We start from the raw sequence: 27,395 nt of genomic DNA on the forward strand, positions 1-27,395 counted from the left end.
CCTATCCCCTCCTCCCACCTCAAGCCGCACCTCCATCTCCTACCGACTAACCTCATCCCGCCCCCTTGACCTGTCCGTCCACCCTGGACTGACCTATCCCCTCCCTAACTCCCCACCTACAGTCACCTTTACTGGCCCCATCCCCGCCTCTTCGACCTGTTTGTTTCCTCTCCTCTATCCATCTTCTATCCGCCTCCCACTCTCTCCCTATTTATTTCAGAACCCCCTTCCCCTCCCCCTTTTCTGATGAAGCGTCTAGGCCCGAAACGTCAGCCTCTCTGCTCCTATGATGCTGCTTGGCCTGCTGTGTTCATCCAGCCCTGCACCTTGTTGTCTCGGATTCTCCAGCATCTGCAGTTCCTACTATCTCTGAGTAGAGAGTGTTTTCAGCCAGAGGTATGTCTGTAATGACACCCTGCCAGGGTGGTTGAGGCAGAAACCTTCAGTACATTGGGAAAAATACTTCAATATGTGTTTGTCGTGTCATATCCTACTGGGTGATTGTTCCGAGGTCAGCACACGCATTCAGTGGACCTGTTGTGAAAATATATGTCTAAGTGTTCATATTCTGCCTAAGTATCGTGCCCAGTTCTGATCTGATTTATTTATTATTGTCCCATGTACCTAGGTACAGTGAAAAGTTTGGTTTTGCGTGCAGTACAGGCAGATTGTACCATACAAAGTGTATTAGGGTAATAGAACAGAGTGAGGAATACAATGTTACGACTGCACAGAAAGTGCACAAAGAGTGAGATTCTGGTGTACACACTTTGAAAAGATGTGAGGGTCCTTGGGAGGAGATTGGTCAGAATGGTTCCGGAGCTGGGGGATGTTAGTGACAAAATTATATTGGAGAAGCTGGGGTTGTTCTGCTTGGAGTAAACAAGGTTCAGGGGAGACTTGACAGATATATACAAGAATATGATGGGTTTAGATAGTTTAGACAAAAACTGTTTCCCTAGAGCTGATTGCATCCAGAGACTAGGTGTTATAGATTTAAGAATTTCGGGAAAAGATCATGCCAGGATGTGAAGAAGAAGATTTTTGTACATCCACTGGTAGTCTGGAACTTGCTTCGTCTGACATATGGTGGAAGTGGAGACAATGAATGAATTAAAATGGAAATCAGATGAGCCCATGGGGGGAAAATAAACTTGCAGAGCTATGTGTTGCTGAAAGCAATTGAAATAATTTGATTACTGTATAGAGACAAAGCGTGAATTTGATGGGTCGATTGGCTTCTTTCATGATCACAGTGATACTGGATTGTTCAACTGCGTACAGTCTGAGAACTGAGTAACTTATTTGACAAACTTCCATGCAATTTGCTGGACAAGTGGGACAGCACGTTGTGACCCTCGCACCCAGGTTGTGTTCGGGCCAGTTGATGTGAGTACTTGGAGAACTTGTGTGAAAGTGATAGAGAGTAGTTGTAAGGCGGAGGAGCATTGTCTGCTGATCCCCCTTTTTGTTCACTGCTCCAGGACACAGGTGCCTCCCTGGCAGAACTGTATGCTGTGCTGGTCACAACTTGGATTCATTGACAGCTGATCGTTGCTGCTCTTTGTAGAAGGAGGAGAAGAAGCATTTTGCCATGGGCAGGTAAGTGCTAAGTTTTGGGCAGTAACTCTGCAATATTACCGACTGATCAAAGGCATTAGGAAATCTTGTTGTACTCCAGACAGCACTGCTTGAAGTAATGATCGGCTTTTGAAAACAGGATGATCACGTTTCACTTGCTCAGTACTGTGCTTGGTTCTTGTTCTGCTGTTGCTGGTGGAGCATATCCGAATTTCAACCCAGTGGATTCCAACTTCTGGAAAGTTAACAAGATTCTCACACAGGGCAGTTTGTGGCAGATATAGTGGTGGACAGAGTCCAGAGAGAAATGAAGACTTTTTTTTTTACATTCCCTTCGCAACCTCAATGTCCAACAGCAATGGACAGCCAGTAAAGTATTTTTAGAGTTCTTTCACCTTTTCGGTGAAGGAACAGCAACAGCAGCCAATTTGCATGCAGCAACTTCTCACAAGCAACAACGTGATAGATAGTAAGCAGATCATCAGCTTCTGTAACCTTGAGTAAGAGAGGGCAGTTCGCCAGGACATGGTCTGGGGTGGCACATTGACTCAGTGGCTAGCACTGTTGCTTCACAGTGCTACAGACCCGGGTTCAATTCCAGCCTGTTTGTGTGACGTTTGTAGATTTTGCCCGTGTCTGCATGTGTTTCCTCCGGGTGCTCCAATTTCCTCCCTGAGTCCAAAGGTGTGCAGGTCAGGTGTATTGGCCGTGCTAAATTGCCCCATCGTGTCCAGGGATGTGCCAGGTAGGTGGGTTAGCCATGGGAAATACAGGGATAGGATAAGGTGGGTCTGGGTGGGATGCCATTCGGCAGTCAGTGTGGACTTGATGGGCTGAATGGCCTGCTTCCACACTGTTGGAATTCTATGATTCCATGATTTTCCCCAGCCCACCTGAACGAGAGTAGAGGAAGCCTCAGCTTAACTTCTGATCTGAAAGACAGGCCCTGTAATAGTTCAGCATCTCTTGATGACCCCATGTCAGCCTTGGTTGGAGTGGCTCGTGAAGGTGCAACCTTCTGTGTCGGAGTTTCAAAGGCAATATTGATTCATCTGTAATTTTGCAAGATAAAACATACTAATCTGGTTAGTCAGCAGACCGTAAGATGTTAGTCACTAAATTGCTCATTAGTATACTCTAAGGAATGAACTCGAGTCAGTTTTGAAGTTGCAACCTGAGATAAATTCCCATCTGGAAAAAAGTGGCCGTTTTGCCAGCCTGTGATCTCTCTTGAAGTATTGTTTCATTTTTTTTGACCGAGAACTTCTCTCTTCCATAGGTTCTACATCTCTTGTTTATTTCCAGCTTCATGGCATTTCAGCTTCTCTCCTTCCACCTGCCCACGTCCATTCAACACCACTTTCCGTCAATTGACAGCTCTTGCATTGATCGTTGTTCTCTTAACTTTACTGTATGTTCTGCTGGTTTTGGATAAGACTGGATGGGGACGGTTGTACCAAGACAAAGGAGATAGGTAATGTATGAACTGCAGATTCTGTCTCTTCATCCGTGAGCATTACCATGGTATCGAACGTCTATACTTGCTTCAGTAAGCTTTTCTTGTTGTTGCTCCGAAATCTTCAGCACTCGGTGAACACTGTCCAGCTCAAAAACAAACCTCTGAATGCTGGAAATCCTGTTCCACCATCACTCCTTCCCCTGTATTCATTTCTTCCGCTTCCCACTTCCAGGTCCATCTCCAAGACTTCAAATCTAATCTAGAACGCAAATCAGATTTTCATTTCTGTAGCACCTGACTCAACCTCAGGCTATTCCAAAGCACTGTACACCACAAAGTACAGCTGCAGTGTGAACTGAGATTTGAGCCTAGCCTGCCAGCTGCTGAACTACACAGCAGGGTCTGTGCAGCGAAATGTGGGTTTTTCTCAACTTGATGGTAAAAATAAAATTGCTCCTCCTTCTCTGTAACACTTGTTTCTGAATTTAAGAGAACTCTAATAACCCAAAATGGTGACAGCTGCGAGTATGGGCTTGGGAAAGGATATGGCAATTTAATCTTTGGAGTTTAGGATTTTGAGGAGAAATCCTCCTGACTTCACTTTTACAGATAGTGTACTCATGAGACATAATCACAATGTCACACTCTTTTAACTGTGTCTTTGTTAACCTCAGGTCACAAGTGCTTCAATGGTGCCCACTCAGGTAGAACATGGAGCACTATAGCACAGGATCAGGCCCTTCAGCCCACCATGTCTGTGCCACCGTGATGCCTTTCTAAACTAATCCTATCAGCCTGCACATGGTACATATCCCTCTATTCCCTAGCTGTTCATGTGTTTGTCTAAGTGCCTCTTAGACATTGCTCTTGTCTCTGCTTCTACCACCTCCCCTGGAAGCATGTTTCAGGCACCTACCACCCTCTCTGTATAAAAAAAAAACTTTCCTTGCACATCTCTTTATAAATTTTTCCCCTCTCTCCTTAAACCTACGCCCCTTAGAATTTGACAAGTCCATCCTGGGAAAAAGATTCCAACTATCGACCCTCTCCATGTCTGTCATAATTCTATATTCTTGGATTAGTTTGCCCCTCAGCTCTGATGTTCTAGTGAACACAATCCAAGTTTTCCAACCTTTCCTGATAGCTATTACTTTCCAATCCAGGAAACATCAGGTACATCTCTTTGCGCTCTCTCCAAGGTCTCCACATCCTTCCTGTAGCACAGTGACTAGAACTGCACACAATACTCCAAAGTTTGCAGACTCTTCACTATCCCTGTATCTTTTCGCAGCCTGTCACCCTCTGAGATCTCTGCAATTCTCCAAATGTGGCTTCTTCACTATCCCCAGTTTCAGTTGCTCCACTGTTGGTGACAACTCCTTCAGCTGCCTCTCTGTTTCTGCCTGGAAAACACCTTGTGCCTGGTTCTTCAAACGGGTGGCAACTTTCTGGTATTACCGTGTTCCTAAATGCCAAGTCTTTGACGAGGCATTGTAAGGTTTTTGATTGATTTGTAGCTCGGCTTGTGGATGCTGTGGTTGGTTCACTCACCGAGCTGGTTCGTTAGTTTGCAGACGTTTCATTACCCTGCCTGGTAACATCATCAGTGCAGCCTCCGATGAAACACTGTTGTGTTTTCCCACTTGCTATTTAAACTCTGGGGTCCATTGGAGTTGATTACCTCATTTCTGGTTTTTCTTTCCAGTGGTGCGTAAATAGGGTCTAATTCTACGTGTTCATTGATGGCCTTCTTGGTGGAGAACCAGGCCTCCAGGAAATCCCATGCTTGTCTCTGTTTGGCTTGTCCTAGGATCCTGACGTTGTCCCAATCGAATTGGTGGTCCTCCTTATCTGTGTGTATGGAGATGAGTGAGTATTGGTCAACCCTACGCCAACTGCTAACAAGAACCAAAGACCCCTTACCCACTATGGACAGAACCAAAGTAATATACAAGATTTCCATGCAAGAACTGTTACAAGCATTATATTGGACAGAGAGGCAGGAAACCGGCTACAAGAATACATGAACACCAACTAACAACAGAAAGACATGACCAATACTCGCTTGTCTCCATACACACAGATAAGGAGAACCACCAGTTCGATTGGGGCAATGTCAGGATCCTAGGACAAGCCAAACAGAGACGAGCATGGGAATTCCTCAAGGCCTGGTTCTCCACCAAGAAGGCCATCAATAAACACGTAGAATTAGACTCTATTTATGCACCCCTGGAAAGAAAACCGGAAATGAGGTCATCAACTCCAACGGACCCCAGAGTTTAAATAGCAAGCGGAAAAATATAACAGCGCTTCGTTGGAGGCTGCACTGAAGATGTTACCCAGCAGGATAATGAAATGTCTGCAAAGTAATGAACCAGCTCGACGAGCAAACCAACCACAGCACTAGGCATTTTGTCACCGGTCCTAATATCCTTTCCCATGGCTTACTGTCCAAGTTTTGACTTGAAATACAACAGCAAAGCACCTTGAAGGAGTGACCTATGGTGTGGGCAAATGCAAGTACTTGCTACTGTTTAACCTTCTTCCTCCTTGTCCTTGTCCTCATAGGCACTTGACCAAATTGTTGGACATGGAAGCTACTGACATTAAGAACCCTTATTTAAACTACGGCATTGTGATAGACTGTGGAAGTAGTGGCTCGAGGCTCTTTGTGTACTGCTGGCCAAGACACAATGGGAATCCACACGATCTGCTCGACATCAAACAGATGAGGGGCAGGAACAGACAGCCTGTCGTGATGAAGATCAAACCAGGTTAATGACTCTCAGAGCAGATGTTGTCATGAACTTGTTTAAATTGAGTACCCTTTCTTTCCGTGAAGAAAAATAAATTGGGTGTCTAATCCAGATTTTGATGGAATTAAAATATTGTATGCTGTTTTAAATGATCCAAATTATGGTGGAATAAGTAGGAGCAATTTTTTTTTTTTTGGATGATTTGTATGATATCAGAAATTTAAAATCACCGGCAAAGATTTCGAGGGGAGATGAGAATTTTTTGGGATCTGGTTTGTTAGCATCTGGGAATACTCCATCTGAACAGGCAGTGGAAGCTGATTCCATCACTTTTGTTAAGAGGAAGTTGGAAACGTACTTCAGGATGAGGAAGGTGCAGTGAGGTGGACAGAAGGTATAAGATGTTCAAAGCAATAGCATAGGCAGAATGAGCTGAATGGCAGCCTCCTGTAAGTTTCATTGAGTTTTTTTTTTACTTGGGTTCCTGTCGTGTCAGTTAAGGAAAATCACTCTTGACTGTTGATGAACAGGCTCTTAGTGGTTACATTATGTCCAACTGCGCCACGGGTAAAGGTGGCACCAAATTAATGGCTGTTCTTAATTTCTCGCTTTCAGTAAGCATGTAGTAAAGGTGAGAGAGAGACAGGAACATCTAGATGTTAACTAACAGTGAGACTGTCCAACTGAATGGCACTTGGATCACCCCCTTGTATTACAAGTGTGGATTTCTGTTGTGTTTCTGCAGAGTATATTGATTGCGAGACAGGATTGAATATCGGAAGATTATTTGTCTGTGGGAGACATGCAAGTTGAGCCCTACACCAGCCATATGGATGAAGGACAGTATGGGGGACTCTGTCTTTGCCTTACCTGAACTGCTGAGGTTGGCTGTGCTTCACTTCACATCAGTTCAGTCAGTACCACTTTGGAATGGGTTCTGTGCTCTGAATGCAACACAGAATGGGTGCACAGCTCCCATGCTCATTCTCGAGATTGATTCTTCACGATTTTCATTGGAAAATTAAAACCAATGCATTCGCTATCTGATTTGCCCCTTCTTCTAAGACTTTAGGGTGAAGTCCATCGGGACTCGGGCACTTGTCAGCTCACAGCCCCACTGATTTACTGAGCACCACATCTCTGGTGATTGTAACTTTCAAGAGTTCCTCCCCGTTTGTTGAATTATTATTGCTACATCTGGCATGTTACTTGTGTCTTGTTTCGGGAGAGTGATGCAAAACACCGCTTCAATATATCTGCCAATTCCTTAATTATTAATTCTCTAGCCTGACTTTGTAAAGGACCAGAATTTGTGTCTGTGTATAAATAGGTAATGTGTGTGTATATATACACAAATATATAAACACACAAAGGGTTCTTCGTACAGAGAATCTTTCCAATGTTTTTTATATTTCTGGCAAGTTTTCTCTTACACTCTCATTTTTTCCTCTGTTGGTTAGAATGTGAAAATTAATACCATTTCAGTGAATGACTAACAGTAATCAAATGTAGATCCATTTTAAGAGGAGGTTAGATAAACACCTGAGGTTGAAGCAAATAGAAGGATATAGAAATGGCAGGGTGAAATGTTCTGAATAGAAGGGAGGGATTTGGTGCGGAGTAGTCGCACCAACAGACTGAATGGCGTGTATGCTTGGCTGTGTTTCAAAGTCACTATCAGTATGTGATAAAAGTTCTGCTGTCTGCAAAGAAAACTGTGCTTTCTAGTATTCCGAAGAGCATGGCCGAAAATGGGCTGTGAGGTCTGAATAACAAGAAACTTGGATGAAAAAGAAACCCGAAAGAATTGCAAATGCTGGAAATCAGAAACACAAATTGCTGAAAAAGCTCAAGCAGATCAATCACAATGTGGTCTCCTCTACATTGGGGAAACCAAGCGTAGACTTGGTGACCACTTTGTAGAACGCCTATGTTCTGTCAACAGAAAAGACCCTGAGCTTCCAGTTGCCTGCCACTTCAACACCCTGTTCCCTGGCCAACATCTCTGCCTTAGGCTTGCTGCAGTGGTCCAGTGAAGCTCAGCACAAGCTGGAAGAACAACACCTCATTTTCTGCTTGGGAACTCTATAGCCAGCTGGACTCAGTATCGAGTTCAACAATTTTAGAGCTCTCCCATATCCTTACGCCAAACCCCACTCCCTGTGTCTGCGTGGATTTCCTCTGGGTTCCTCCCACAGTCCAAAGATGTGCAGGCTAGGTGGATTGGCCATGTTAAATTGCCTGTAGTGTTCAGGGATGAGTGGATTAGATGGGTTATAGGGGGATGAGTCTGGGTGGGATGCTGTGAGGGTCAGTGTGGACTTGTTGGGCTGAATGGCCTGTTTCCACACTGTAGGGGTTCCATGAACTTCTATGAACCCACACACCTGGCTTGTTATCACATGGTCTGCTATTACACACAACCCATAGTTAGCTACTAACATCCCCCATTAGCAGTTATTCATTCTCGCAGGCTGATTGTTATCCATTCCTTTGTCCAACTGTTCTCTCTCTTTGGGCTCTATATCACCTATCATTTACTCCCTCCCAGTCTTTGGACAAAAAAAAACAACTTTTTTTTCCTGGCTACCATCAGTTCTGAGGAAAGGTGGCTGGACCAAAACGTTAATTCTGATTTTTTTCCCCTTGAAACCTGGTTGGTTTTGCAGTTTTGCAAACCACTGCACTCATGTTTTCCTGAGCATTGAAATGTCATGGGTGGATACAGCACAGTACATGGAGGAGTTAAAATCATATTTCTGACCACTCGGTGTTAGATCATTTCTCCTGGTTGCAAGATCTCAGCCTGTTGAAAATTGTATTCTGACGCAACAGCAGTAATTCATCTTTCCATATGGATAATGTATTCTCAAGTGCGCCTGGATGTGGTCACATCTTTTCACAACAGTCCAGGTCCACTATGGCAAATTGGTAATGGGACAACCATTGAACTGGAGTTAGGGGAGCAAGAGTTAGAGCAGCACTTACGATGAGTGGTCTCAGGACAACACTCATGCTGTGCTCAATTTATTTCTTTGGAAGAAATAGTTTTGCTTCATTTGTTCTTTTTGTGTTCTTTTCCACAGGAATTTCAGAGCTGGCAGCCACACCGGAGAAATCCAGTGATTACCTGGCACCTCTTCTGAATTTTGCTGCAGATCACATTCCTCACTCGAAGCACCAAGAGACTCCACTATATATCCTGTGCACGGCTGGGATGAGGATTTTGCCTGAAAAGTAATGGTTATACTTCATTTCATAAAACGATACTCGGTCTCTCACCCACTAAGAGCCTCTTGGCCTCCCCTATACCCAGGGATTTTGGCCTATTCCCTTTGCTTCACTTGTTTGATACTCGAGCAGGATGTGTAGCAGATAGAGCAGAATTAATGTTTTGCTTTGTTCATGGAAAGTAAATGTCACTCATTGGGGCAGCATTTATTACCCATTCCTTGTTGCTTTTGAGGAATGGATGTGAGCGGCTTTCTTTAACCATTTCAAACATTGTCTGAGTATGGACACGGTGCTGATGGGAGGGAATTCCAGGATTTTGACCGAGCGACACTGAAGGAACAGCAATATTCTTCAAAGTCAGGGTGATGTGTGGGTTGGGAGGAACTTGCAGGTGATGGTGTTTCCCAGGTATCTGCTGCCCTTGACCTTCTAGATGGGAGAGCCTATGAGTTTAGAAGGTGCAGTCTGAGCAAGCTTGGTGGTTTGTATCTTGTTGATGGCACATACTGGTGCTACCATGTGTCAGTGATCGAGGGAAGAATGCTTGAGATGGTGATGGGGTGCTAATCGTGTGGGCGAATGTGTTGAAGAGATATGGAGTTTATACAGCATAAAAAGGCTGTACAGCCTTTATGTCCATGTCAGTCATCGAGCACCAGTCTACTCTGGTCCTTTCATCCAGCACTTGACCCCCAGCCTTCCATACTATGGTCCTTCAAATGATTATTTAAAAAGTAGTGGTTAAATAGCGATGGTTCCCGGTTGTACCACCCTACTATTCCAGTGGCAGTGAGTTCCAGGACACTGCCTGGGTAAAAAAATTCTTCCTGTCCTTGACCTTAAATCCTGTATTGAGTAACCTTCTTGAGTGTTGTTGGACTGCACCCATCCAGGTAAATGGAAAATATTCATCACACTCCTGACTTGTGCCTTGTAAATGGTAGACAGGTATTGGACAGACAGGAGGTGAATTACTTGTTGCAGTGTGCCAACCCTCTGACCTGGTCTTGCAGCCACTGTATTCATATTGCTGGTCCAATTCAGTTCCTTGTCAATGGTACCTCCCCAGCATGTTGATCACGAGGGATTCAGTGATGGTAATGCCATTGAATGTCAAGGGAAGATGTTTAGATTCTCCTTTGTTGGACATGGACATTGCCTGGCACTTGCGTGATGCAAATGTTGCATACCTCTTACGTGTCCCATGCCAGGATATTATTCAGGTCTTGCTGCGTTTAGATATACACTGCTTCAGTATCTGAGTAGTTGTAAATGAAGTTGCTGAAGGTGGTTGGGCCAAGGGTACTCCCCTGAAGAAGTCCTGCAGAGATGCCTTGGAACTGAGGTGATTGAACTCCAGCAGCCAAGACCATTTTCCTTTGAGCTCGTTGTAATTCCAATCAGTAGAGAGTTTGTTTCCAATACCCATTGACTCCAGTTTTGCTCAGGTACCTGAATGCCACAGTCAAACACTGCATTGCCCTCAAGAGCAGTCACTCTCGCCTCACCTGTGGAGTTCAGCTCTTTTGTCCATGCTTGAACCAAGGCTGTAATGAGGTCAGGAGCTGGGTGGCCCTCGTGTAGAAAAGACTTTGCATCAGTGAGCAGGTCATTGCTTTGCAAGTGCCTCTTGACAGCACCGTCAATGATCCCTTCCAGCACTTGCTTGTAATAGAGACCAGACTGATAGGGCAGTAACTCGCTGGGAGAAACTTGTCCTGTCTTTTATTGACAGGCCATACTTGGACAGTTTTCCACAGTGTCGGGTGTGCACTGAGTTGGTTGATCTCAGTTTGGGCAATGTTGGAGACAGTATGCTGGGTCTTCATTATCCCTGTTGGTTGGTGGGGAAAAAATCCACTTTCGGTTATGATGTAACAGTGCCTGTTGGATATTTTCCCCTTCAGAAGTCTGTTAGGCAGCAAACTAGGCTCACTTGTCGTGCCATTACAGTCAAAGAGACTGTCAGGAGACCATTGCCATGTACAAGTTAATCACAGACACATATTCAACAGAGACCCATCGAAACATTCTCTCACCTGAGTCAGATCAAGAAGGGGGAGAAGGGAGCATATTCTAGACAACAAGGTGCAGAGCTGGATGAACACAGCAGGCCAGGCAGCATCATAGGAGCAGGAAGGCTGACGTTTCGGGCCTAGACCCTTCATCAGAAATGTCTGCTTGTTTTCTGCACACAGGCTGAATAACATCTTTAAGAGTGTTGACGGCAAGTTAACTTTGCTCTTTCAGCCAGCAAAATGCCATTCTTGAAGATCTCCGTACAGATATTCCACTGAATTTCGATTTTCTCTTCGCTGACTCGCACGCAGAAGTCATCTCAGGCAAGCAAGAAGGTATGTATTCTGCAATGAAAGTACTTGTAGGGGAGATTTCTTGAGCAGTTTAAGATTTGAAGTGAATTGTTGAACTGGTGAGCAAATGGGCTGAACATTTGGTTAAATATTAACTGGGGAGTCTGCAGCAATGGCATTCAGCCCTGTTTCGTATTGTTTAACATTGTGTATTGTTCTCGCTGGATGTGTATTGACATGTGGGTGTCAGGTAGTACGTTAGACAATGCTCAGAGCAAATAGTCCATTTACTCAGCAAGTAGAGCCTGTTTAAATCGAGTTGGACAAATGACAGCAAACAGACTTTTTGACCAAAACTACAGCAAAGTCTTCTGGTAGAACTAGGATTGCTCCACTTGTAAAATTCCCCAAGTGTAGGGTGGTTCAGTAACGTCTACATGTAGTCAGTCACAGTTGTTCATCCAGCTCCACACTGTGTTATCACAGATTTTAAAGCATTGTGCTCTCCAGGTATTGGAGAATTACTCAGTCCATTAGCATTCTAGTATTTAACATAGAACCAGGTCATTGTTGCCACTGTGTTGTCAGAATCTGTCTGGCACAGAATGTGGAGGGATAAAATAAGTTGAGGCTCCAGTGCCTCTTTCAGTATTGTGCCGCTGCACCAAGACAAGTCGAATGTTTGTAACTCGCACACCCACACGGTCTGAGACTTGATTTCTGGGGTTAGCCCAGATGGAGGCCTTGGATTGGAGCTTCTGCTTTGGGACAATTGGAAATTGAGCCTGTTTTGACAAGCTTTTTGTTATCTTAACTTTCTGTTCAAACTAATTTGCCCATCACCAAATGTGAAATCTGCCATTCATAACACAAACACCATTTTAGAGTGTCATTTTTATTTCAGACTAACATTTTGCTTTGATGAAGATTGCTTGATTTACCTGTGTGACGATACAATGGCTTTAAGAGGTGCATTTTGCCCTGCTTTTTTTTCATGAAGAAAGGTTGAGACAGAGGTGCTAAACAGTCTGTTCAAAGCCAAAGCTTGTGAAGCCTTGGGTATTTTTTAAGTTGGAGCAACAGAAGCAGCCTGAATGGATGGTGACAAGCTCCCACAGAACCAGGATGTTTAGTTTTAGCTTTCTGCAGTTGCTGGGGTCTTGAAGCTCAATGTGGAAGCTGTTATTCCTCTTTCTGTTCCAGCTAAGAGCTGGGATTCTCTTCCTGATGCTAGAATTGCATGTGAGACAATCTATTTTACTGAATTTATCTTTGCCAAGGGTATGTTTATGAAATGTTAGCATATTGGAACAATTAACTGGCAGTAGTTAATACATCTGTTATTTAGTTTGGTAGAATTACAGTGAAGCCAATTGTTTTCTTTTTATTTTGTCTGTGTTTTAACTGTAGTGGAGGAATAAAGTGTGTTTTGCTTAAAGTTGCATAGTTTGACCAATTGAATTGCATTTGGAACACAATGCCTTACACTTAGGCCAGACCCCAACTTTTTCTTATTTTAAGTTGTCTTCTTCTGTATTTTGAGGGTGCTTGGCCTGATCCATAACACAGGGAGTAATCATTTGGCAGTGCGCGCGTTGGGCAGGTATAAGTGTAATGGTCAGTGCTGAGTAGCCAGTGCACTGGTAATCCCAATGCCCTGGGCTAAAATTGTGGGATATGTGTTTGAATCCCACCACAGTAGGTGGTGAAATTTGAATGTTGGCCACTGTTGCTTATTGTAAAAGCCCACCTGATTGACTCATGACCTTTTGGGAAGGGAATTTGCCACCATTTTTCTCATCAGGTCTGCATGTGACTCGAGAGCCACAGCAATGTGGTTGACTCTTAACTGCCCTCTGAAATAGCCTTGTGTGCAAGTCAGTTCAAGGGCAATTGGGAATGGGAAATAAATGCTATCCTTGAAAGTGGCACACACATCCCATGGAAGAATACAGAATACTTGGATTGGTTGCACAAAAGGGGCAAAATGAGTTTTAAAAACAAAATGTGCAGAACTGCCTGCTCATTATACCGTGATGTAGTCATAAGCTCAATTTTGAAGTTTGGAAAAATGATATTCTAAAGTTTTTGACACATATCAGTTAATGCTCAAAGTGACCGACAGAGTTTTAAATACACGTGAAAGCCCATCAAAGAATGTTCACTGAATAGATTTCAGGAGGGCATGGACGGATTTTTATTAATAATGGGTGAAAGGGTTGTGGGGAGCAGGAAGTAAGGTGGAGTCGAGCCTGCGATTGTATTAAATGGCAGAGCAGGCTCGAGGGGCTGGATGATCTTCTGCCTTTAGCTCTTGTCCTACAGAGGCAACTTATTTTATTTTCCACATGTTATTTTTGAAAAATAACATGTGGAAACATACATTCTTAACTCCTTTAGACAACTCTATCCTGCGGTGAACAGCACTGGCTCCATACTGATTTCACAAAAGACACAATCCCAAAATAACTGATGCTAACTGTTTGCAAAATTAAATTTTTTTTCTTTCATAATTGCAGTTAAATATGTTGTGAACCTGAAGTAGTAATCCTAGATTTCTTTTATTTCAATGATTTCAGGAGTTTATGCTTGGATTGGAATTAACTTTGTCCTGGGACGATTTGACCACATCAGTGACGGTAAAACTTTGTATCTGTGCATTGTAAAAGAGCAGGTTCTACCTGGTATGTTTAGCACCTTAATAACTGTGGTGTGTTTCACATGAATGTGAAGCATTACTCTTGTGGCTATAATGTCATAATTAATAATTTAATCCTTCACTGACCTTTTGAATGATAGAAAACAGTGACTTATCCTCCAGTGTGGATGAAGTTATCACAGAATAGGGCTGGACCCATTGCTGAGCAGGTTTGACACATCAGTATATGTGTCAATTTATACATCCAGCACCGGCATGGTGCATTTTTTTGCATCTTGTTTGAAGGATAAATAATGGCCAGGGCAAAGAGAATTTCTCCCTTGTTCCTCTTTGAAATGATGCCGCAGGGTCTTTTACTTCAGCCTGAGAGAATTGACATGATCTCTGTTTAAGATCTTGGTGATAGATGGCTCCTCTGACAGTGCAGCACCCCCTTGAGTACTGTGCTCGGAGTGTCGGCCACGATCCTGGAGTCGAGTCTGTGCAGCAGGACTTGAATTCACCACCTTGTGGTTGAGCCAAGAGAGGCAGTGCACTGTGCTCCTCTTGTCTTGGTGTCACCGTGCTGGTCGCAAGAAACCTGCGCTTGAAATTAGCAGAAGATCCTTCGCAACTGGAGATCTGGCTATAATCCAGCCTTTGACTTTTCACTTGGGCAGTGGATGCAAAAATTGTAGCAAGGCTTAAACAGCAAAACTAACCGGTTTTCCTTTGATGAATTCACACAGGTGAGGATTCGGTTGTGGAGGTCAAGGTTCCTGGCACGGAGGCCCAGGCAGCAGTTGTCCGGAAGAGGACAACTGGTGTCCTGGACATGGGAGGGGTTTCTACTCAGATAGCCTATGAAGTCCCCAAAACTGTAAGCTTTGCCTCTTCACAGCAGGTTATTATCTGTCCTTCCTCTTCTTTTTTTTGGTTTGCCCTTGATTTTGTGCTTTCTCCTTGGTAATCCATATTCTCTAACATTTAGCCTGGTAGTTGGGCCCCTTGCATGAATGTTCCTGAGCCTCTGATTTCATGCCAGAATTTCCTGCTCTCTGGAAACTGACACGCAATCAATCCTTGTTGTCTTTTGTTGCCTGATTTCTCATTCTTCAACTGAGTCTGCTTTGCTGTCCATTATTTAACTTATGTGTCTCTCGCAATGTCCCTTTGTGGTAACTCATTTGTTTTCAATGCACTAAGTAGCAGAAAGCCTTCTTTGAGAAAATATAAATGATGAATGAATTTCTGGTGATAAGTCCTTTCCATCTGATTCTACAATGAACTGCCAGGGAGGGAGCTGGCTGCAGCTCAGAGGAAGCAGGAGGAGAGTGGAACTGAAAAATTAACAGGAGCCTGTGTTTCTGTGTTTGTGTACGCACATGTGAATATGTGTGTGTGTTTTTTAGCGGGGGGGAGGGAGGTTGGAAGACAGAGGCCGAACACGAGGGGTTATCAAGTGTGAAGCCACAGAGAGAGCCAAAGTTGAACATTGCAGCGCCCCATGGAGCCATCCAAGCTTAGAGTGCTTCGGCTCACTGAGTGTGAATGAGAGACTTTGAGTTACCATTCTGCTGCTTAAAGTGGGGCAGTGCAGTGGGCTTAGATCAGGGAGCCAGAGTGAGGCATGAGCCAGCACTTGTGCTGAAAGTGTGCATGTAAAAGCTATGTTTACCAGTGATGCAGTCATCCCTTGCATAGCTGATGATCCTGAAACATTTCTTGTCTCAACTCGCTCAGGGAGAATGATTCCATGAGCAATACATGAGGGAGGAAGCTGATTCATTGAGCTGGCATCTGCTCTTTCTGAAGTAGAGTTCCAAGCTTAGCATCAGGAATGTTATTTAACGTCTCCTCTTCTAAATTGCTTGACTCTGCTACGAATGTTAGATTCCTTTTTCCCAATTGTAACCCATCCATTCGTTGAAACAGATTCTCTTATTGATCCAAAAGGAGTTGATAGGGTAGACTAAGATCATGTATATTATGAGAAATGTGAGCCCAGTTTGTGCCATCTGTCCTCATTAGATGACCCTTAAGACCTGGTTACTCTCAGCAAATTCACAACTGGATGGAAAAATACTTCATTGATGCTTAAGAGAGGCTGGTGGCTTTCTTAGAAGCAAACTTGCAAACAAGCAAATCTGTTTTGGAAGCTTTGTTTTGAAACCTAGCAAAGCCCGCTGCCCAAAATGCTGTGGACCTGATGTGTGAAATCTCCTTCGAAAACTCAGTGAGTTCAAAGCACCCACACTTATTAACGCCAAAACTGGCTGCATAAGGGGACAAAAACATAGCACCATGAGCTGCAAACCTTGGGAATTCTTTGAAGTTTGCATCATGTATCGACAGGGTGGTTAAGAAGGTATTTAACATGCTTACCTTCATTGCTCAGACCTTTGAGTGTAGGAGTTGGGGCGTTATGTTGAGGTTGTACAGAGTGTCAGAGAGGCCTCTTATTGAGTACTGCATCCTGTTCTGGTCGCCCTGTTACAGGACGATATTATTAAGCTGGAGAGAGTTCAGAAGATATTTACCAGGATGCCAGGAATGGAGGTATTGAGTTGTAAGGAGAGACTGGATAGGCTGGGACTTTTTTCACTGGAACATAGGAAGTTGAGGGCTGACCTTGTTGAGATTTATAAAATCACGATGGGTATAGATAAGGTCAATATGGATGCGGGTACAGTTATGACATTTAGATCAGTATATGAATAAGAAATGTTTGGGAGGATGTGGGCCAGGAGCAGGCAGTTGGGACTAGTTTAGTTTGGATTACGGTCAGCATGGACTGTTTGGACCAAAGGGCCTGTTCCTGTGCTTTATGACTCTATAATTAAGCTCATTAATTAATCCCTTTTCCTTATATAATGGAATCTCATCCTGAACCTTCCTGCCAGTTTTGGTACCTTGCTGGGTCTGTGCATTAATTGCCCTGTAAGCCCATCTCTGAACGTTACGGTTCGTGATCAACAGTGCAAGTACCTTTTAATGACAAGATGATTGCTCGTGCAACTATTCTGAGTGCAGAAGCAGCAAGTTAAAACTGTTCCATCTCGCTCGTGCTGCTGGCACATCCTTCTTGGATGTAAAATTCTACTTTCATTGTCTCCCACTTGGTCCAATCTTTCAATCTTTTTCCATACCAGACCCCAGATTTGGTGCCCTATTTCCTCCTCCTTTGAGTCTTTGTTTCTTTCTTAATCTTTAATGTTGTTGCTGACAGCAGCAAACTGTAGGGCCCATCACACCAGTATTGATGCACACTCCCAGCAGGTTACACATGCAGGACATTTGCGTCAGGGGCTGCAGGAAGAAAAAGTTATTCTGTTGTTACAAGATCTCGCTCAAGTGAAATTTGTCTCGTTTTTCACCCATTGATCAAATTGGCGTCTGTTTTAACTCCAGCTTGAACATTTCATTTGTTGCACAATTCCTTCTGCTTTTGGAAAGGGCTGCTTGGCTGAATTCCTCCTTAAAAACCTGTCACCTATTGTTTGCTAATTGAATGTTATGTTTGTGCTATACCTGTGCTGAACACCGCACAAAATGGACAGATTACCTTGGAAGCTTTATCAACTGCCTCGGTTGCTTTTGTACAGGAAGAGGTGGCCAAGAACCTGCTGGCAGAGTTCAATCTGGGCTGTGATGCCCATCACACGGAGCACGTCTATCGTGTCTATGTCACCACCTTCCTGGGTTTCGGTGGGAATGCTGCCAGAAAGCGCTATGAGGAACACATCATCCACAAGATCACGCTGACCAACAGGTACTTGGGCTGTTCACTGAGGGTTACACACAGGGACAAGATTTGACTTATTTCAAACGACTGAGAATCGCCGACCATTTCCCAGCACGGAAATAGGCAACTCGCCTCAACAGAGCTGTGCTCGATTCTCCCACCAAGCCTCCTCCCACCTGACCCTATCTCATCCTGTAAAGAGAGAACAAATTTGGATTTGTATAGTATCTTTCTTATGATCAGGGTATCGAACTGTTGGGCCAAATAGCCTGTTTTTGTGCTGCCACTCCTGTGCCTGTTTGTTTGCGAATTTGTGGTGTCGACTCCTGAGATGGAATCTTTGCATTAGGTCTTGAGTTTGGGTTGTGAGGCTGGAGCTCTAGTATTCATGGCATTGCTTATGGACGTGGTACACAGGAGCTGGAGTTGATCATTCAGCCTTTTGAACCTGCTCTGCCATTAAATATGATCATGGCTGATCATCCAGCTCCGTACCTTGTTCCCACTTCCTCCCAATGCCTTTTGATCCCTTTAGCCATAAGAATAATATCAAACACCTCCTTGAAAATATTCGGTGTTTGAGCCGCAATCACTTTCTGTGGTCGAGAATTCCCCAGGCTCACCACTTTGTGGGTGAAGACATTTCTCCTTATCTCAATCCTGAATGGCCGACCCGATGTATTCTTAGATTGTGGTCCCTGTTTCTGGACTCCCCACACATCAGGAATATCCTTCCTGTGCTTATCGTGTCTAGTGCTGTGAGAATTTTATAGGTCTCATCCAAACTCCAGTGAATCTTTTCCAGACGGATCCGGTCTGTCTTCATAAGTCAGTCCTGCCATTCCAGGAATCAGTCTGGTAAATTTTTGTTGCAGTCCCTCCATAGCAGAATGTCCTTTCACAGGGAAGGAGACCAAAACTGCACACAGTCCTCCAACTGTGGTCTCACCAACGCCCTGGACAACTGTACTAAGACTCGAATCCTCTCCCTACGAAGGCCAATATACCATTTGATGAAGAGCACTGGACTCGAAACATTAACTCTGCTTTCTTCCTAAAAATGCTGCCAGAGCTGCTGAGTTTAGCCAGCTTTTATTTTGTTGTATTGTCTGCTGCATGCTTACTTGTAGTGACTGGTATACAAGGAACACCCATGTCTCCTCGCACCTCCCCTTTCCCAATCCACTGCCATTCAGATAATAATCCATCTTGCTGTTCTTGCTGTTAAAGTGGCTAACTTCACATTTATCCACATTAGACTTCATCTGCCATGCAGTTGTCTACTCATTCATTTAGCAGGAGGGGGCCACCTTGTCATTTGCCTCTGACTTTGCTGTTCTCCTTTCTGAAGTAAAGTCTGGGAAGGGGAGAAAGAGGGGCGATTATCTCACTGGTCCATTTGGTATGACTGGTGAGGATTGCAAACTAATCACTGGGCATGTGGGTATCCATGAAACGAGCCTTCAGGAAGAGCTGGCAGCTTCGGTAGAGCTGAGGGTAAAGATGCAGAAGCGAGGGGGTTCAGAAAGTCATGTGTCCTGTCTCTCCTGCAGGTTACTGGGACAGAAGACTGGCCTAACAGAGGAAGTCCCGTACCTGGACCCCTGTTTGCCAGCTGACATCAAGGATGAAATTCATCAAGACGGACGCACTCTGTATTTACGAGGACTGGGAGATTTTGATTGGTGTCGGCAAATCATTCGTCCCTTCTTAAACAAAACCAATGAGACTTCGACATCGCTCAGTGGGGTCTACCAGCCTCCAGTCGACTATCCGAACAGTGAATTTTACGGGTTTTCTGAATTCTATTACTGCACAGAAGATGTCTTGCGCATGGGTGGCGACTATGATGTTGCTAAATTCACGAAGGCTGCTAAGGTACTGAGCTGTATCTTATTTTACAAATGTGACGTGTGTGGTTTAGTGCTCAGTCAGACATTGCTGGGGACATTGGCCAGACGGCCAGGGTGTGGTGCAGGGTAATGCGACTGGTTTGATCCCCACACTATCTGTCGTGGCTCGTGGAGGGTTGTCTCCATGCCTTCATTGATGCTTGATTTGGAGCGGTGCCTCTGAAACAGAGAGCGAAATCTGTGGCCCCTCGTGAACTCTTCCCCCAATTATCACATGTCTGTCTGGAGCGGGTCATCTTGTGGGTGGGTTTCAGCAAAACCTGCGTCAGGCTGTTAACCATCATCCGCAGTGAAGAGTGTATAACTTGAGCTTTGTAGACCAGGGTTTGGGCCCTTGCTCTGAGTTAAACTAATCAGGAGCTGTTGGGATAATACAGGCCAGCAAATAATATCCCTACAGTTCTGTTCAGTTCCAGACGTTCCTCAACTGACTGGCTCCTGATTTTGGGAGGTTGTGTACGTCGGCCTGTTGGGTTCAGTGTCACTCCCAGATGTGAGCTTCCTGCTGGCAAGTGAATACTTTTTGTCAATCAAGTCCTAGACTTTGCCATTGTTGTAATAGTTCACTGAAATTCGCAAACCTTGCAAATGTGCAAACAGCACAAGAAGCTCAGGATGTTTTCAGTAAAATAGAGAAGGCCGAGGAGGCATTTGGTGCAGGTGTGAAAAGTTTAGACGGGGAAACGAATTGCCAGTGCCTGAAGATTTGATAAATGGAGGGAACACGAGGTGATTACAAACTTGATGGAGATAAAGAATCAGTGACACTGATATAGGACAGTACAGTGAAACGAAATGGATTGCTCTTGAGAGGACCTGCACAGACTAGATAGACTGAATGGCCTGTACTGTGCTGCACTATTTAAGATTCAATTAATCCTGCAGGATTATTGTGCAACCAAGTGGACAGTCCTGAAGGAACGCTTTGAGCAAGGTTTATACTCCAGGCATGCGGACCTCCACAGACTCAAGTAAGTGTATATCCAGTATCATACTGAAGTGGCTGAATGACAAAACTCATCCAGGGTGGCTTTTCATGACTGCTCACAGACCATCTCCCTTGTGCAGAAAACCATGTTGATACAGCGATCCATTGGCGCAGGTACCTCCCAGTCAACCCTTCCCCATGTGAATCAAAGCGGAGTCTGTCGTCAGACTGCTGGAACTGTCTGAGAACCTCTCAGCTCATGTTTTCGGTGTCTTGATTACCTCTCTGTTGCTTGAGCACTGCAGATAAGAGGTGTGCAAGGAACGTACCTTAACGATTCTGATAGGAACCCAGCATCCTTATTTACTGTAGCACATTGATACAGGACAAAGCAAGGTCAAAGTGAGGACTCTTCTTTCAGATGAGATTAAAGCTGCAGTTTGCAAATACAAAAGGCAGCGAGATGAGACTGGTGAGCAACCTGTCTCATGGTAGATTGAGACAGGAGGGCAGAATGGTCGGTCATCAAATCTGTTCTTCACATTATTCTTCAGTCAGAGGATCAAGATTTAATTGATTTGATCATCTCTGAGTTAGGAAGTGCTGATCCAGGGTTTCAGTTTCATCTTGCTGTCCAACAATCTCTGTACCAAGTACACGGAGAAAAGGAACCAGTTTCATTCTGACCATTCCTGTGCCAGTTCCATTGGTTAAATTATTCACGAGACATCTGTGCCAAGTCTGACACTGGTTGACGGTCACTGTTCAGAAGGTGATAGCGAGCTGCCTCTGCAGACCATGTGGTGCAGTTGCAGGATTTTGACCCAGTAACACTCAAGAAATGGTGCTATCATTCCAAGTAGTGATGGTGAGTGACTTGGAGGGATCTTTACAGGTGATGGTGTCTCTATACATCTGCAGTCCTGTCTTTCTCCCAGATGTGAATTTTGTGCTGATAAGCAAATATTTTTATCAATCAAGTCCTAGACTTTGCCATTGCAACGATACAGTTCCCTGAAATCCACAAACCTCGCCACTGTATGGACAGTGTGGCATCACTCAAAATGTTCTGTGTAAAATAGAGAAGACTAAGAATGTACTTGGAATAGGTGTGAAGGGTTGAAACAGAGAAACGGTTTGCACAGGCTGAAGCTTTGCTAAGTGGAGGTTAATGAAAAACTTGATGGAGAGAAAGAAGGGTCAAGGTCATGGCTAGTTAAAGGATCTTTGGTGAGTGCTTCTTGTAGATGAAACACACCATTTGTAGCTGGTTGTGGAGGGAAGGAATGTTGAAAGTTGTATGGTTACTCTGGTTGTTGATATTGGGCAATTCAAAGATAGTAATGGTATTGAATATCAGTGGGAGGCATTGGTTTGTTTGTGTTGGTGATTACCTAACACTCGCATACCTAATTTACTTGCCAGTTTTTTCCCTTTATTCACTCGTGGGATGATGGTGTGGCTGGCTAGGCTAGCATTAATTGCACAGAGGGCAGTTTGGAGTGAACCACATTGCTGTGGGTCTGGAGTCACATGTAGGCCAGACCAGGTTAGGATGGTAGATTTCCTTCCCTAAAGGACATAAGTGAACCAAGTTACCACCAATCCCCCTGCTGCCGCTGTCTGTTTATCAGTAGACATAAGGAACGAGTTCCAGATCAAGACTTGTCTCGTGCCCATTCAGAACAGTGGAATGGATCTTGAGGCTGTCAGCCTCTTCCACCAGTCAGTTCAACCCTGGTTGTTCTTGACCTTGTCATGATCCCAGCTATGATCATTCTCAATGAGGCAGATTTCTGTGTAAAACCCAGCTTGATAGACCGTAAGTTTTATTTTTGCAACTTGGTTACCTTACTGGTTAGTCAAGGCTGTCCAGTAACTGTTAACGATATAACACAAGTTGATCACATTGGAAAGATCTTAGCATGAACATCAAAAAGATTCAACCCTTTTCCCAGCAAGATTCTTGACCGAGTCTCAACTCAATGAAGGATCACTCCTATCTTCACTTCACCTGATGAGATTGCAAACATTTCCTCTCCATGACTTTCTGCATATTGACCAGATGTGATTCTCTCTCTCTGTTCCTGAAACACCCCGGCTAACACACTGACCAAGCTCTGACTGAACCCTCAGAAAAGCTAAGGGCTTTTCCAGCCTTGTCTAATTGTCTTGCTAAAAACTACACAGCCCTTCTACCGGTGAGGTTCTTGGCTTCTGAACTGAGCCTGCTTGTAGCCCCTAGCCATCGTCTTTCTGTAGCCACCAAAACTCAGGTCATTGAGAAGTAGCGGTTGTTTCAGAAGGTAACTTTTGTGTCACTTATCTGCCGTTCGCAATCTTTTGTCTTTAGTTCACCATCTCAAATGGCTTTATGACATTTGGAATCATAGAATCCCTAACGTGTAGAAGCAGGTGATTTGGCCCGTCGAGTCTGTACCGAGCCTCCAAAGTGCATCCCAACCAGACACACTCCCCTACCCTATCCCTGTAACCCTGCATATCCCCTGGCTAATCCACCTATCCTGCACACTCAGGACAACTTAGTATGGCCAATCCACCCTAACCTGCACATCTTTGGACTGTGGGTTGAAACTGGAGCACCCGGAGGAAACCCACACAGACACAGGGAGAATGTGCAAACTCCACACAGACAGTCGCCCGAGGATGGAATCGAACCTGGGTCCCTGGTGCTGTGAGGCAGCAGTGCTAACCACTGAGCCACCGTGTCATCCTTGGCTTTCTTAAAAAAAAAAGCAGGTCAGACCTTCACAGAGCTGAAAACCAAAGTCCCACATACTTCTCCTTCGTTATCCAAGTTTTTAATGACTAATGCATCATGAAGCTTCATCACAACATCAGCTCCATTTTCCACCTTTTGTCCTTTTTCCCTTGTCCTGAATTCACATAGACTATTCTCAGTCTTCAAAGTTTGAGTATCTCCCCATCATGAGGCTCTTGATTGAAGGGATTCAGAGTTGCAGGTTTCCACTTGCTTTTGTATGAGGTCTTGCTTCCTGATCTCACTCCTCAGCAGCCTGGCTCTTGTTCCAAGGTGATGGCTCTGTCCTATTCCCCTGTGTGAAAATGCTGTTCTTTACTCTAGGTATCAGTGTTTTAAGTCAGCCTGGATGTATGAGGTTCTGCACAGTGGGTTTTCCTTCCCTGTCAACTACACTAACTTGAAAACAGCCCAGCTGGTTTATGACAAGGAGGTACAGTGGACGCTGGGGGCGATTCTCTACAGGACGCGGTACTTACCCCTGAGGTGAGACTGATTGCCAATTCACCCATCAACATCCTCCCTGTAATTGCTGTGTTTGTATCAAAGCAGTGGATATAATACGAAGGCACATCACCCCCCTCACACTTCCATTCTGTCGGCAGACTGACCCTCCTGTGTCATTGTTCACCCTATCTGCTCCTGCACAAAGGAAGTTAAAAGATGAGAGTTGATTCCATGCACTTAATACCCCTGGAATTAAGATTTAAAGCCAGTCCCTCCTGCACCTCTCCAGCTCCTAGGATGCACCACAGCCTTTTCCCAAATGGCAGACCTAGAGGGAAGGCATTGTTTTTCTCCTGGTCTGTTTGGCTGACAGTCAGCCATGGCCCAGTGGGTAGACCATGCGCCTCAGAGTCAAAAGGTTCAAGACCCAGTCTCCAGGGTTTGAGTGTGAAATCCCAGTTGATGCATTCAGTGCTGAGGACTGTGAGGGGTCATCTTTGAGCCATATTTGGGCTGAGACATGAAACCAAACAGGTCCTGTCTTCCCCCATTGGGTTGTCGTGGCATTAACCGAACAAGAGCGGGGAGTTCTCTCTCACTGTCCAGGATCCTGTTCCATGAGCAGCATCACTTCAAGACACAGGAACATTATCTGAGTGTGACCGCCTCACTGTTTGTGGGCCCTTGTTGTGCAGGGAAATGGACCAAAAGGTTTCCTGCGTTGCCATAGTGACTGCCCTACAGAGGTACCTCATTGGCTGCGCAGCACTTTGGGAATATCCTAAGATAGGAAAAGTTGCAGTAGAGCAAATCCTTTCTGTCGGTGCAGGGGCACAACCAGCTTTGAAATTGGCAACGCAGCAGGTCTCTGGCCCCACTTAATTGAGGACATGCTGCTCAACACGTTCCAAACAAGAGCCCGCAAACTGGGAGCCCTGTCTGGTCACCGGTTCGATGTTGTTGCATTGGCTGGCATTCTCTCACAGTATTTGCCTTCATGCCAACAGGGACATTCCACTGGACAACTTCAAAGGGAACCACGTGCACTGGAGGGGCTTCTCCTTCGTCAACAACCACTACTTATTTTTTGGCTGTTTCCTGGTTGTCCTTCTGTCCATCCTTCTCTACCTGCTGCGACTGAGGCGGATCCACCGGAGGATGCAGCACCACGGGTGGAAGGGGGAAGCTGGGCTCCCTCAGATGTCAGGTGTTGTCTGAAAGCTGGTGACCTGGGCACTGGGTGGGGCAGGGGAAGTGGGCAGGGATTGGGCTGGGCGACCGGTTGCAGGGGAACACCGTGGGGTCAAGTGCAGTCTTTGTAAACCAAACCAAGAAAGGGCAGTAGGCACACGGTGGGTGTTGGGTGAGGAAAGGGTCTGGTCGCAAATACCTTCCAGAGATATTCGCCGGTCTTTCTTGGGCACTGGCATAACACAGACAAAGCTGATTTGATTGCCGGTTGAAAATTGCATGACCCTGCCTGAGGAAAGCCAGGAAACTCCCCCTTTGCGTTTCAGCAAAACAGTCTCTTAAACAGAAGAGCTGCAGTCATTCAGCTGAGTGAAATGAAATAGCGCAGCTTTCTGTCTGAATTGTTAGGCAACTCAGAGAGAAAACGTTGCTCATTTTGAGCTGGTTATGTCTGAACGACTGCAGGGACCAACAAGAAGGAGGGGAAGCGAGTTGAAGGTGAGCCCAGTAGTAACGCATTGGATACAAGAGCTGCTGTGCTGATTTCGACAATCAGAAACTCTTAAATTATATTTATTTATAACTGCAATAAATGGAGATGTTATGTCGAAATCAGTGATCTGATTGACAATGTTGAGACAATAAATGTATTTATAAGATCCTTCTTGTCTCCGTCATTGTAGAATTGTCAGCACAGAAGTTGACTTGTTCAGCTTCTGTGGCACTGCACAAGTTCTCAGGACATCGGTGAATGTTTTCTCCATCACGTAAACCGCTGTGTTAGGCTTCTGAAACGACAACCACCTCTTTACTCATCTGCTGCTGAATCCCTTATCCTGGCCTTTACCGCCTCAAGATTGGCCTATTCCAGTGCTGTCCTGTCTGGCCGTACTCTTCTGTAAATATGAGCTTATCCAGAACACCTCTGCCTGTGCCGTAACTTGAACCAAATCCCACTCAACTAACCAGTTCTGAGGAGGGGTCACTGGACCCGAAACGTTTACTCTGTTTTTTTCCTTCACAGATGCTGCCAGACCTGCTGAGCTTTTCCAGCAACTTCTGTTTTTATTCCCACTTAACTATCATCCGATGGCTTGCTGACCTACGTTGCGACCCGCGACCCGCCCCCCGCCCCCCACCAACTCTAGGGACACCACATCTTTAAAATTCTCATCCCTATCATCAAATCCCTCTGTCATCTCGCTCCTCCCACTCGCTGTGCAATCTTCTCCAGCCTCAGAATAGTCTGGGATCTCTACATTCCTGTCATTCTGACCTTTTGAGCTTACCCCAGTGGCTATGTCTTCACCTGTTTGGGCTCAAAACTCTGGAATTTCTCTCAACAAAACCTCTCTCTTTCTGTCTCTCTCTCTCACACACACTATCTCTCTTATTCTCACTTTCTAACACGTTCTCTCTCACTATATCTCTCTCACTTTCACTCTCATTTTCTCTCTCTCTCAGTCTCACTCTCATTTTCACCATCTCTCCTCTCCTTTAAGAAACTTGTTAAAACCTGCTGCGTAAGACTCAAGCCTTTAGTTACCTGCCTGAATATGTCCTGAAGTGACTTTGTCTCAAATGTTATTTGTGAGCTCTCTGGCACGATAAAAGTGTTGTTTAATTGCAAGTTGTTGAATGATTAGCATTTTCAGGCTGCTTCCTTTGAGTCTCTTTGGTGGCGGGCACGGTGACTCGGTGGTTAGCACAGCTGCCTCACAACACCAGAGACCCAGGTTCAATTCCAGCCTCAGGTGACTGTCTGTGCGAACTCCGCACAGACATTCTCCACGTGTCTGCATGGGTTTCCTCTCTCAGTCCAAAGGTGTACAGGTTAGGTGGTTTGGCCATGGTAAGTGAATGGTTACAGGGATAGAGGGGGAGCTGGGTCTGGGTGGGGTGCTGCTTGGAGGGTCTGTGCAGACTTTGTGGGCCAGCATCCCTGCACTGTAGGGATTCCAAGATCTGCGTGCATAAGCACATGTCTCTGGCAAAGCTAGTCTGATGTATTTTTCACTGTTTGAATGTTCTGATTTTCACGGCCCCACCCTCCAGCATGAGGAGCTGCAGCAGGCACATGCCCAATTCCCCATGTCAAGGCAGTAACAATCTGACCAACAGGTCATCGCTTAGACAGATGGGGACCATCCAGCCCCTTTGAACCTGTTCTGCCCCTTGATGCCAATGGAGCTGAGGTACATCTTACCTCCAACGCCCCCACTTGCTTTAACTCTTCAAATCCCAAATCCGTGTCTCCGACTCACTCTGCAACAACAGCAGCTTGCATTTGTACACCTGTTCTTATATCAGAAAGTCCCTACTGGGAAACGCTGATCAAGGTGGGGCTGCTCTCTTTTCTGGAGAAAGAAGAAAGCTGAGAGGTTGCCCGGTATGAATTATGAAGTTTGT

The 27,395-nt window shown here is 45.0% G+C and overlaps 1 protein-coding gene across 5 annotated transcripts in view; it reads left to right on the top strand.

The window, feature by feature from the left end:
* entpd4 (ectonucleoside triphosphate diphosphohydrolase 4) overlaps positions 1–25,647 on the top strand; it is a 29,819-nt gene extending 4,172 nt beyond the window's left edge. Inside the window, exons 2-14 of one of the 5 annotated variants that reach the window (XM_048618634.1) lie at positions 1,208–1,389; positions 1,485–1,602; positions 2,861–3,055; positions 5,609–5,814; positions 8,883–9,033; positions 11,281–11,384; positions 13,922–13,981; positions 14,730–14,884; positions 17,586–17,752; positions 19,279–19,603; positions 20,524–20,609; positions 23,673–23,834; positions 24,803–25,647. In XM_048618634.1, the coding sequence (XP_048474591.1) occupies positions 1,595–1,602; positions 2,861–3,055; positions 5,609–5,814; positions 8,883–9,033; positions 11,281–11,384; positions 13,922–13,981; positions 14,730–14,884; positions 17,586–17,752; positions 19,279–19,603; positions 20,524–20,609; positions 23,673–23,834; positions 24,803–25,013 (1,830 nt within the window). In that variant the 5' untranslated portion in view covers positions 1,208–1,389; positions 1,485–1,594 and the 3' untranslated portion in view covers positions 25,014–25,647. Of the gene's footprint in view, positions 1–329; positions 397–1,207; positions 1,390–1,484; positions 1,603–2,860; positions 3,056–5,608; positions 5,815–8,882; positions 9,034–11,280; positions 11,385–13,921; positions 13,982–14,729; positions 14,885–17,585; positions 17,753–19,278; positions 19,604–20,523; positions 20,610–23,672; positions 23,835–24,802 lie in introns of those variants that run through there. The other 4 variants (XM_048618635.1, XM_048618637.1, XM_048618636.1 and 1 more) reach the window with 4 other exon arrangements.
* The last annotated feature ends 1,748 nt before the right edge of the window (positions 25,648–27,395 follow it).

The sequence above is a fragment of the Rhincodon typus genome, chromosome 40 (genome assembly GCF_021869965.1).
Source record: "Rhincodon typus isolate 14 chromosome 40, sRhiTyp1.1, whole genome shotgun sequence".
In the NCBI taxonomy this organism is placed as follows: Eukaryota; Metazoa; Chordata; class Chondrichthyes; order Orectolobiformes; family Rhincodontidae; genus Rhincodon; species Rhincodon typus.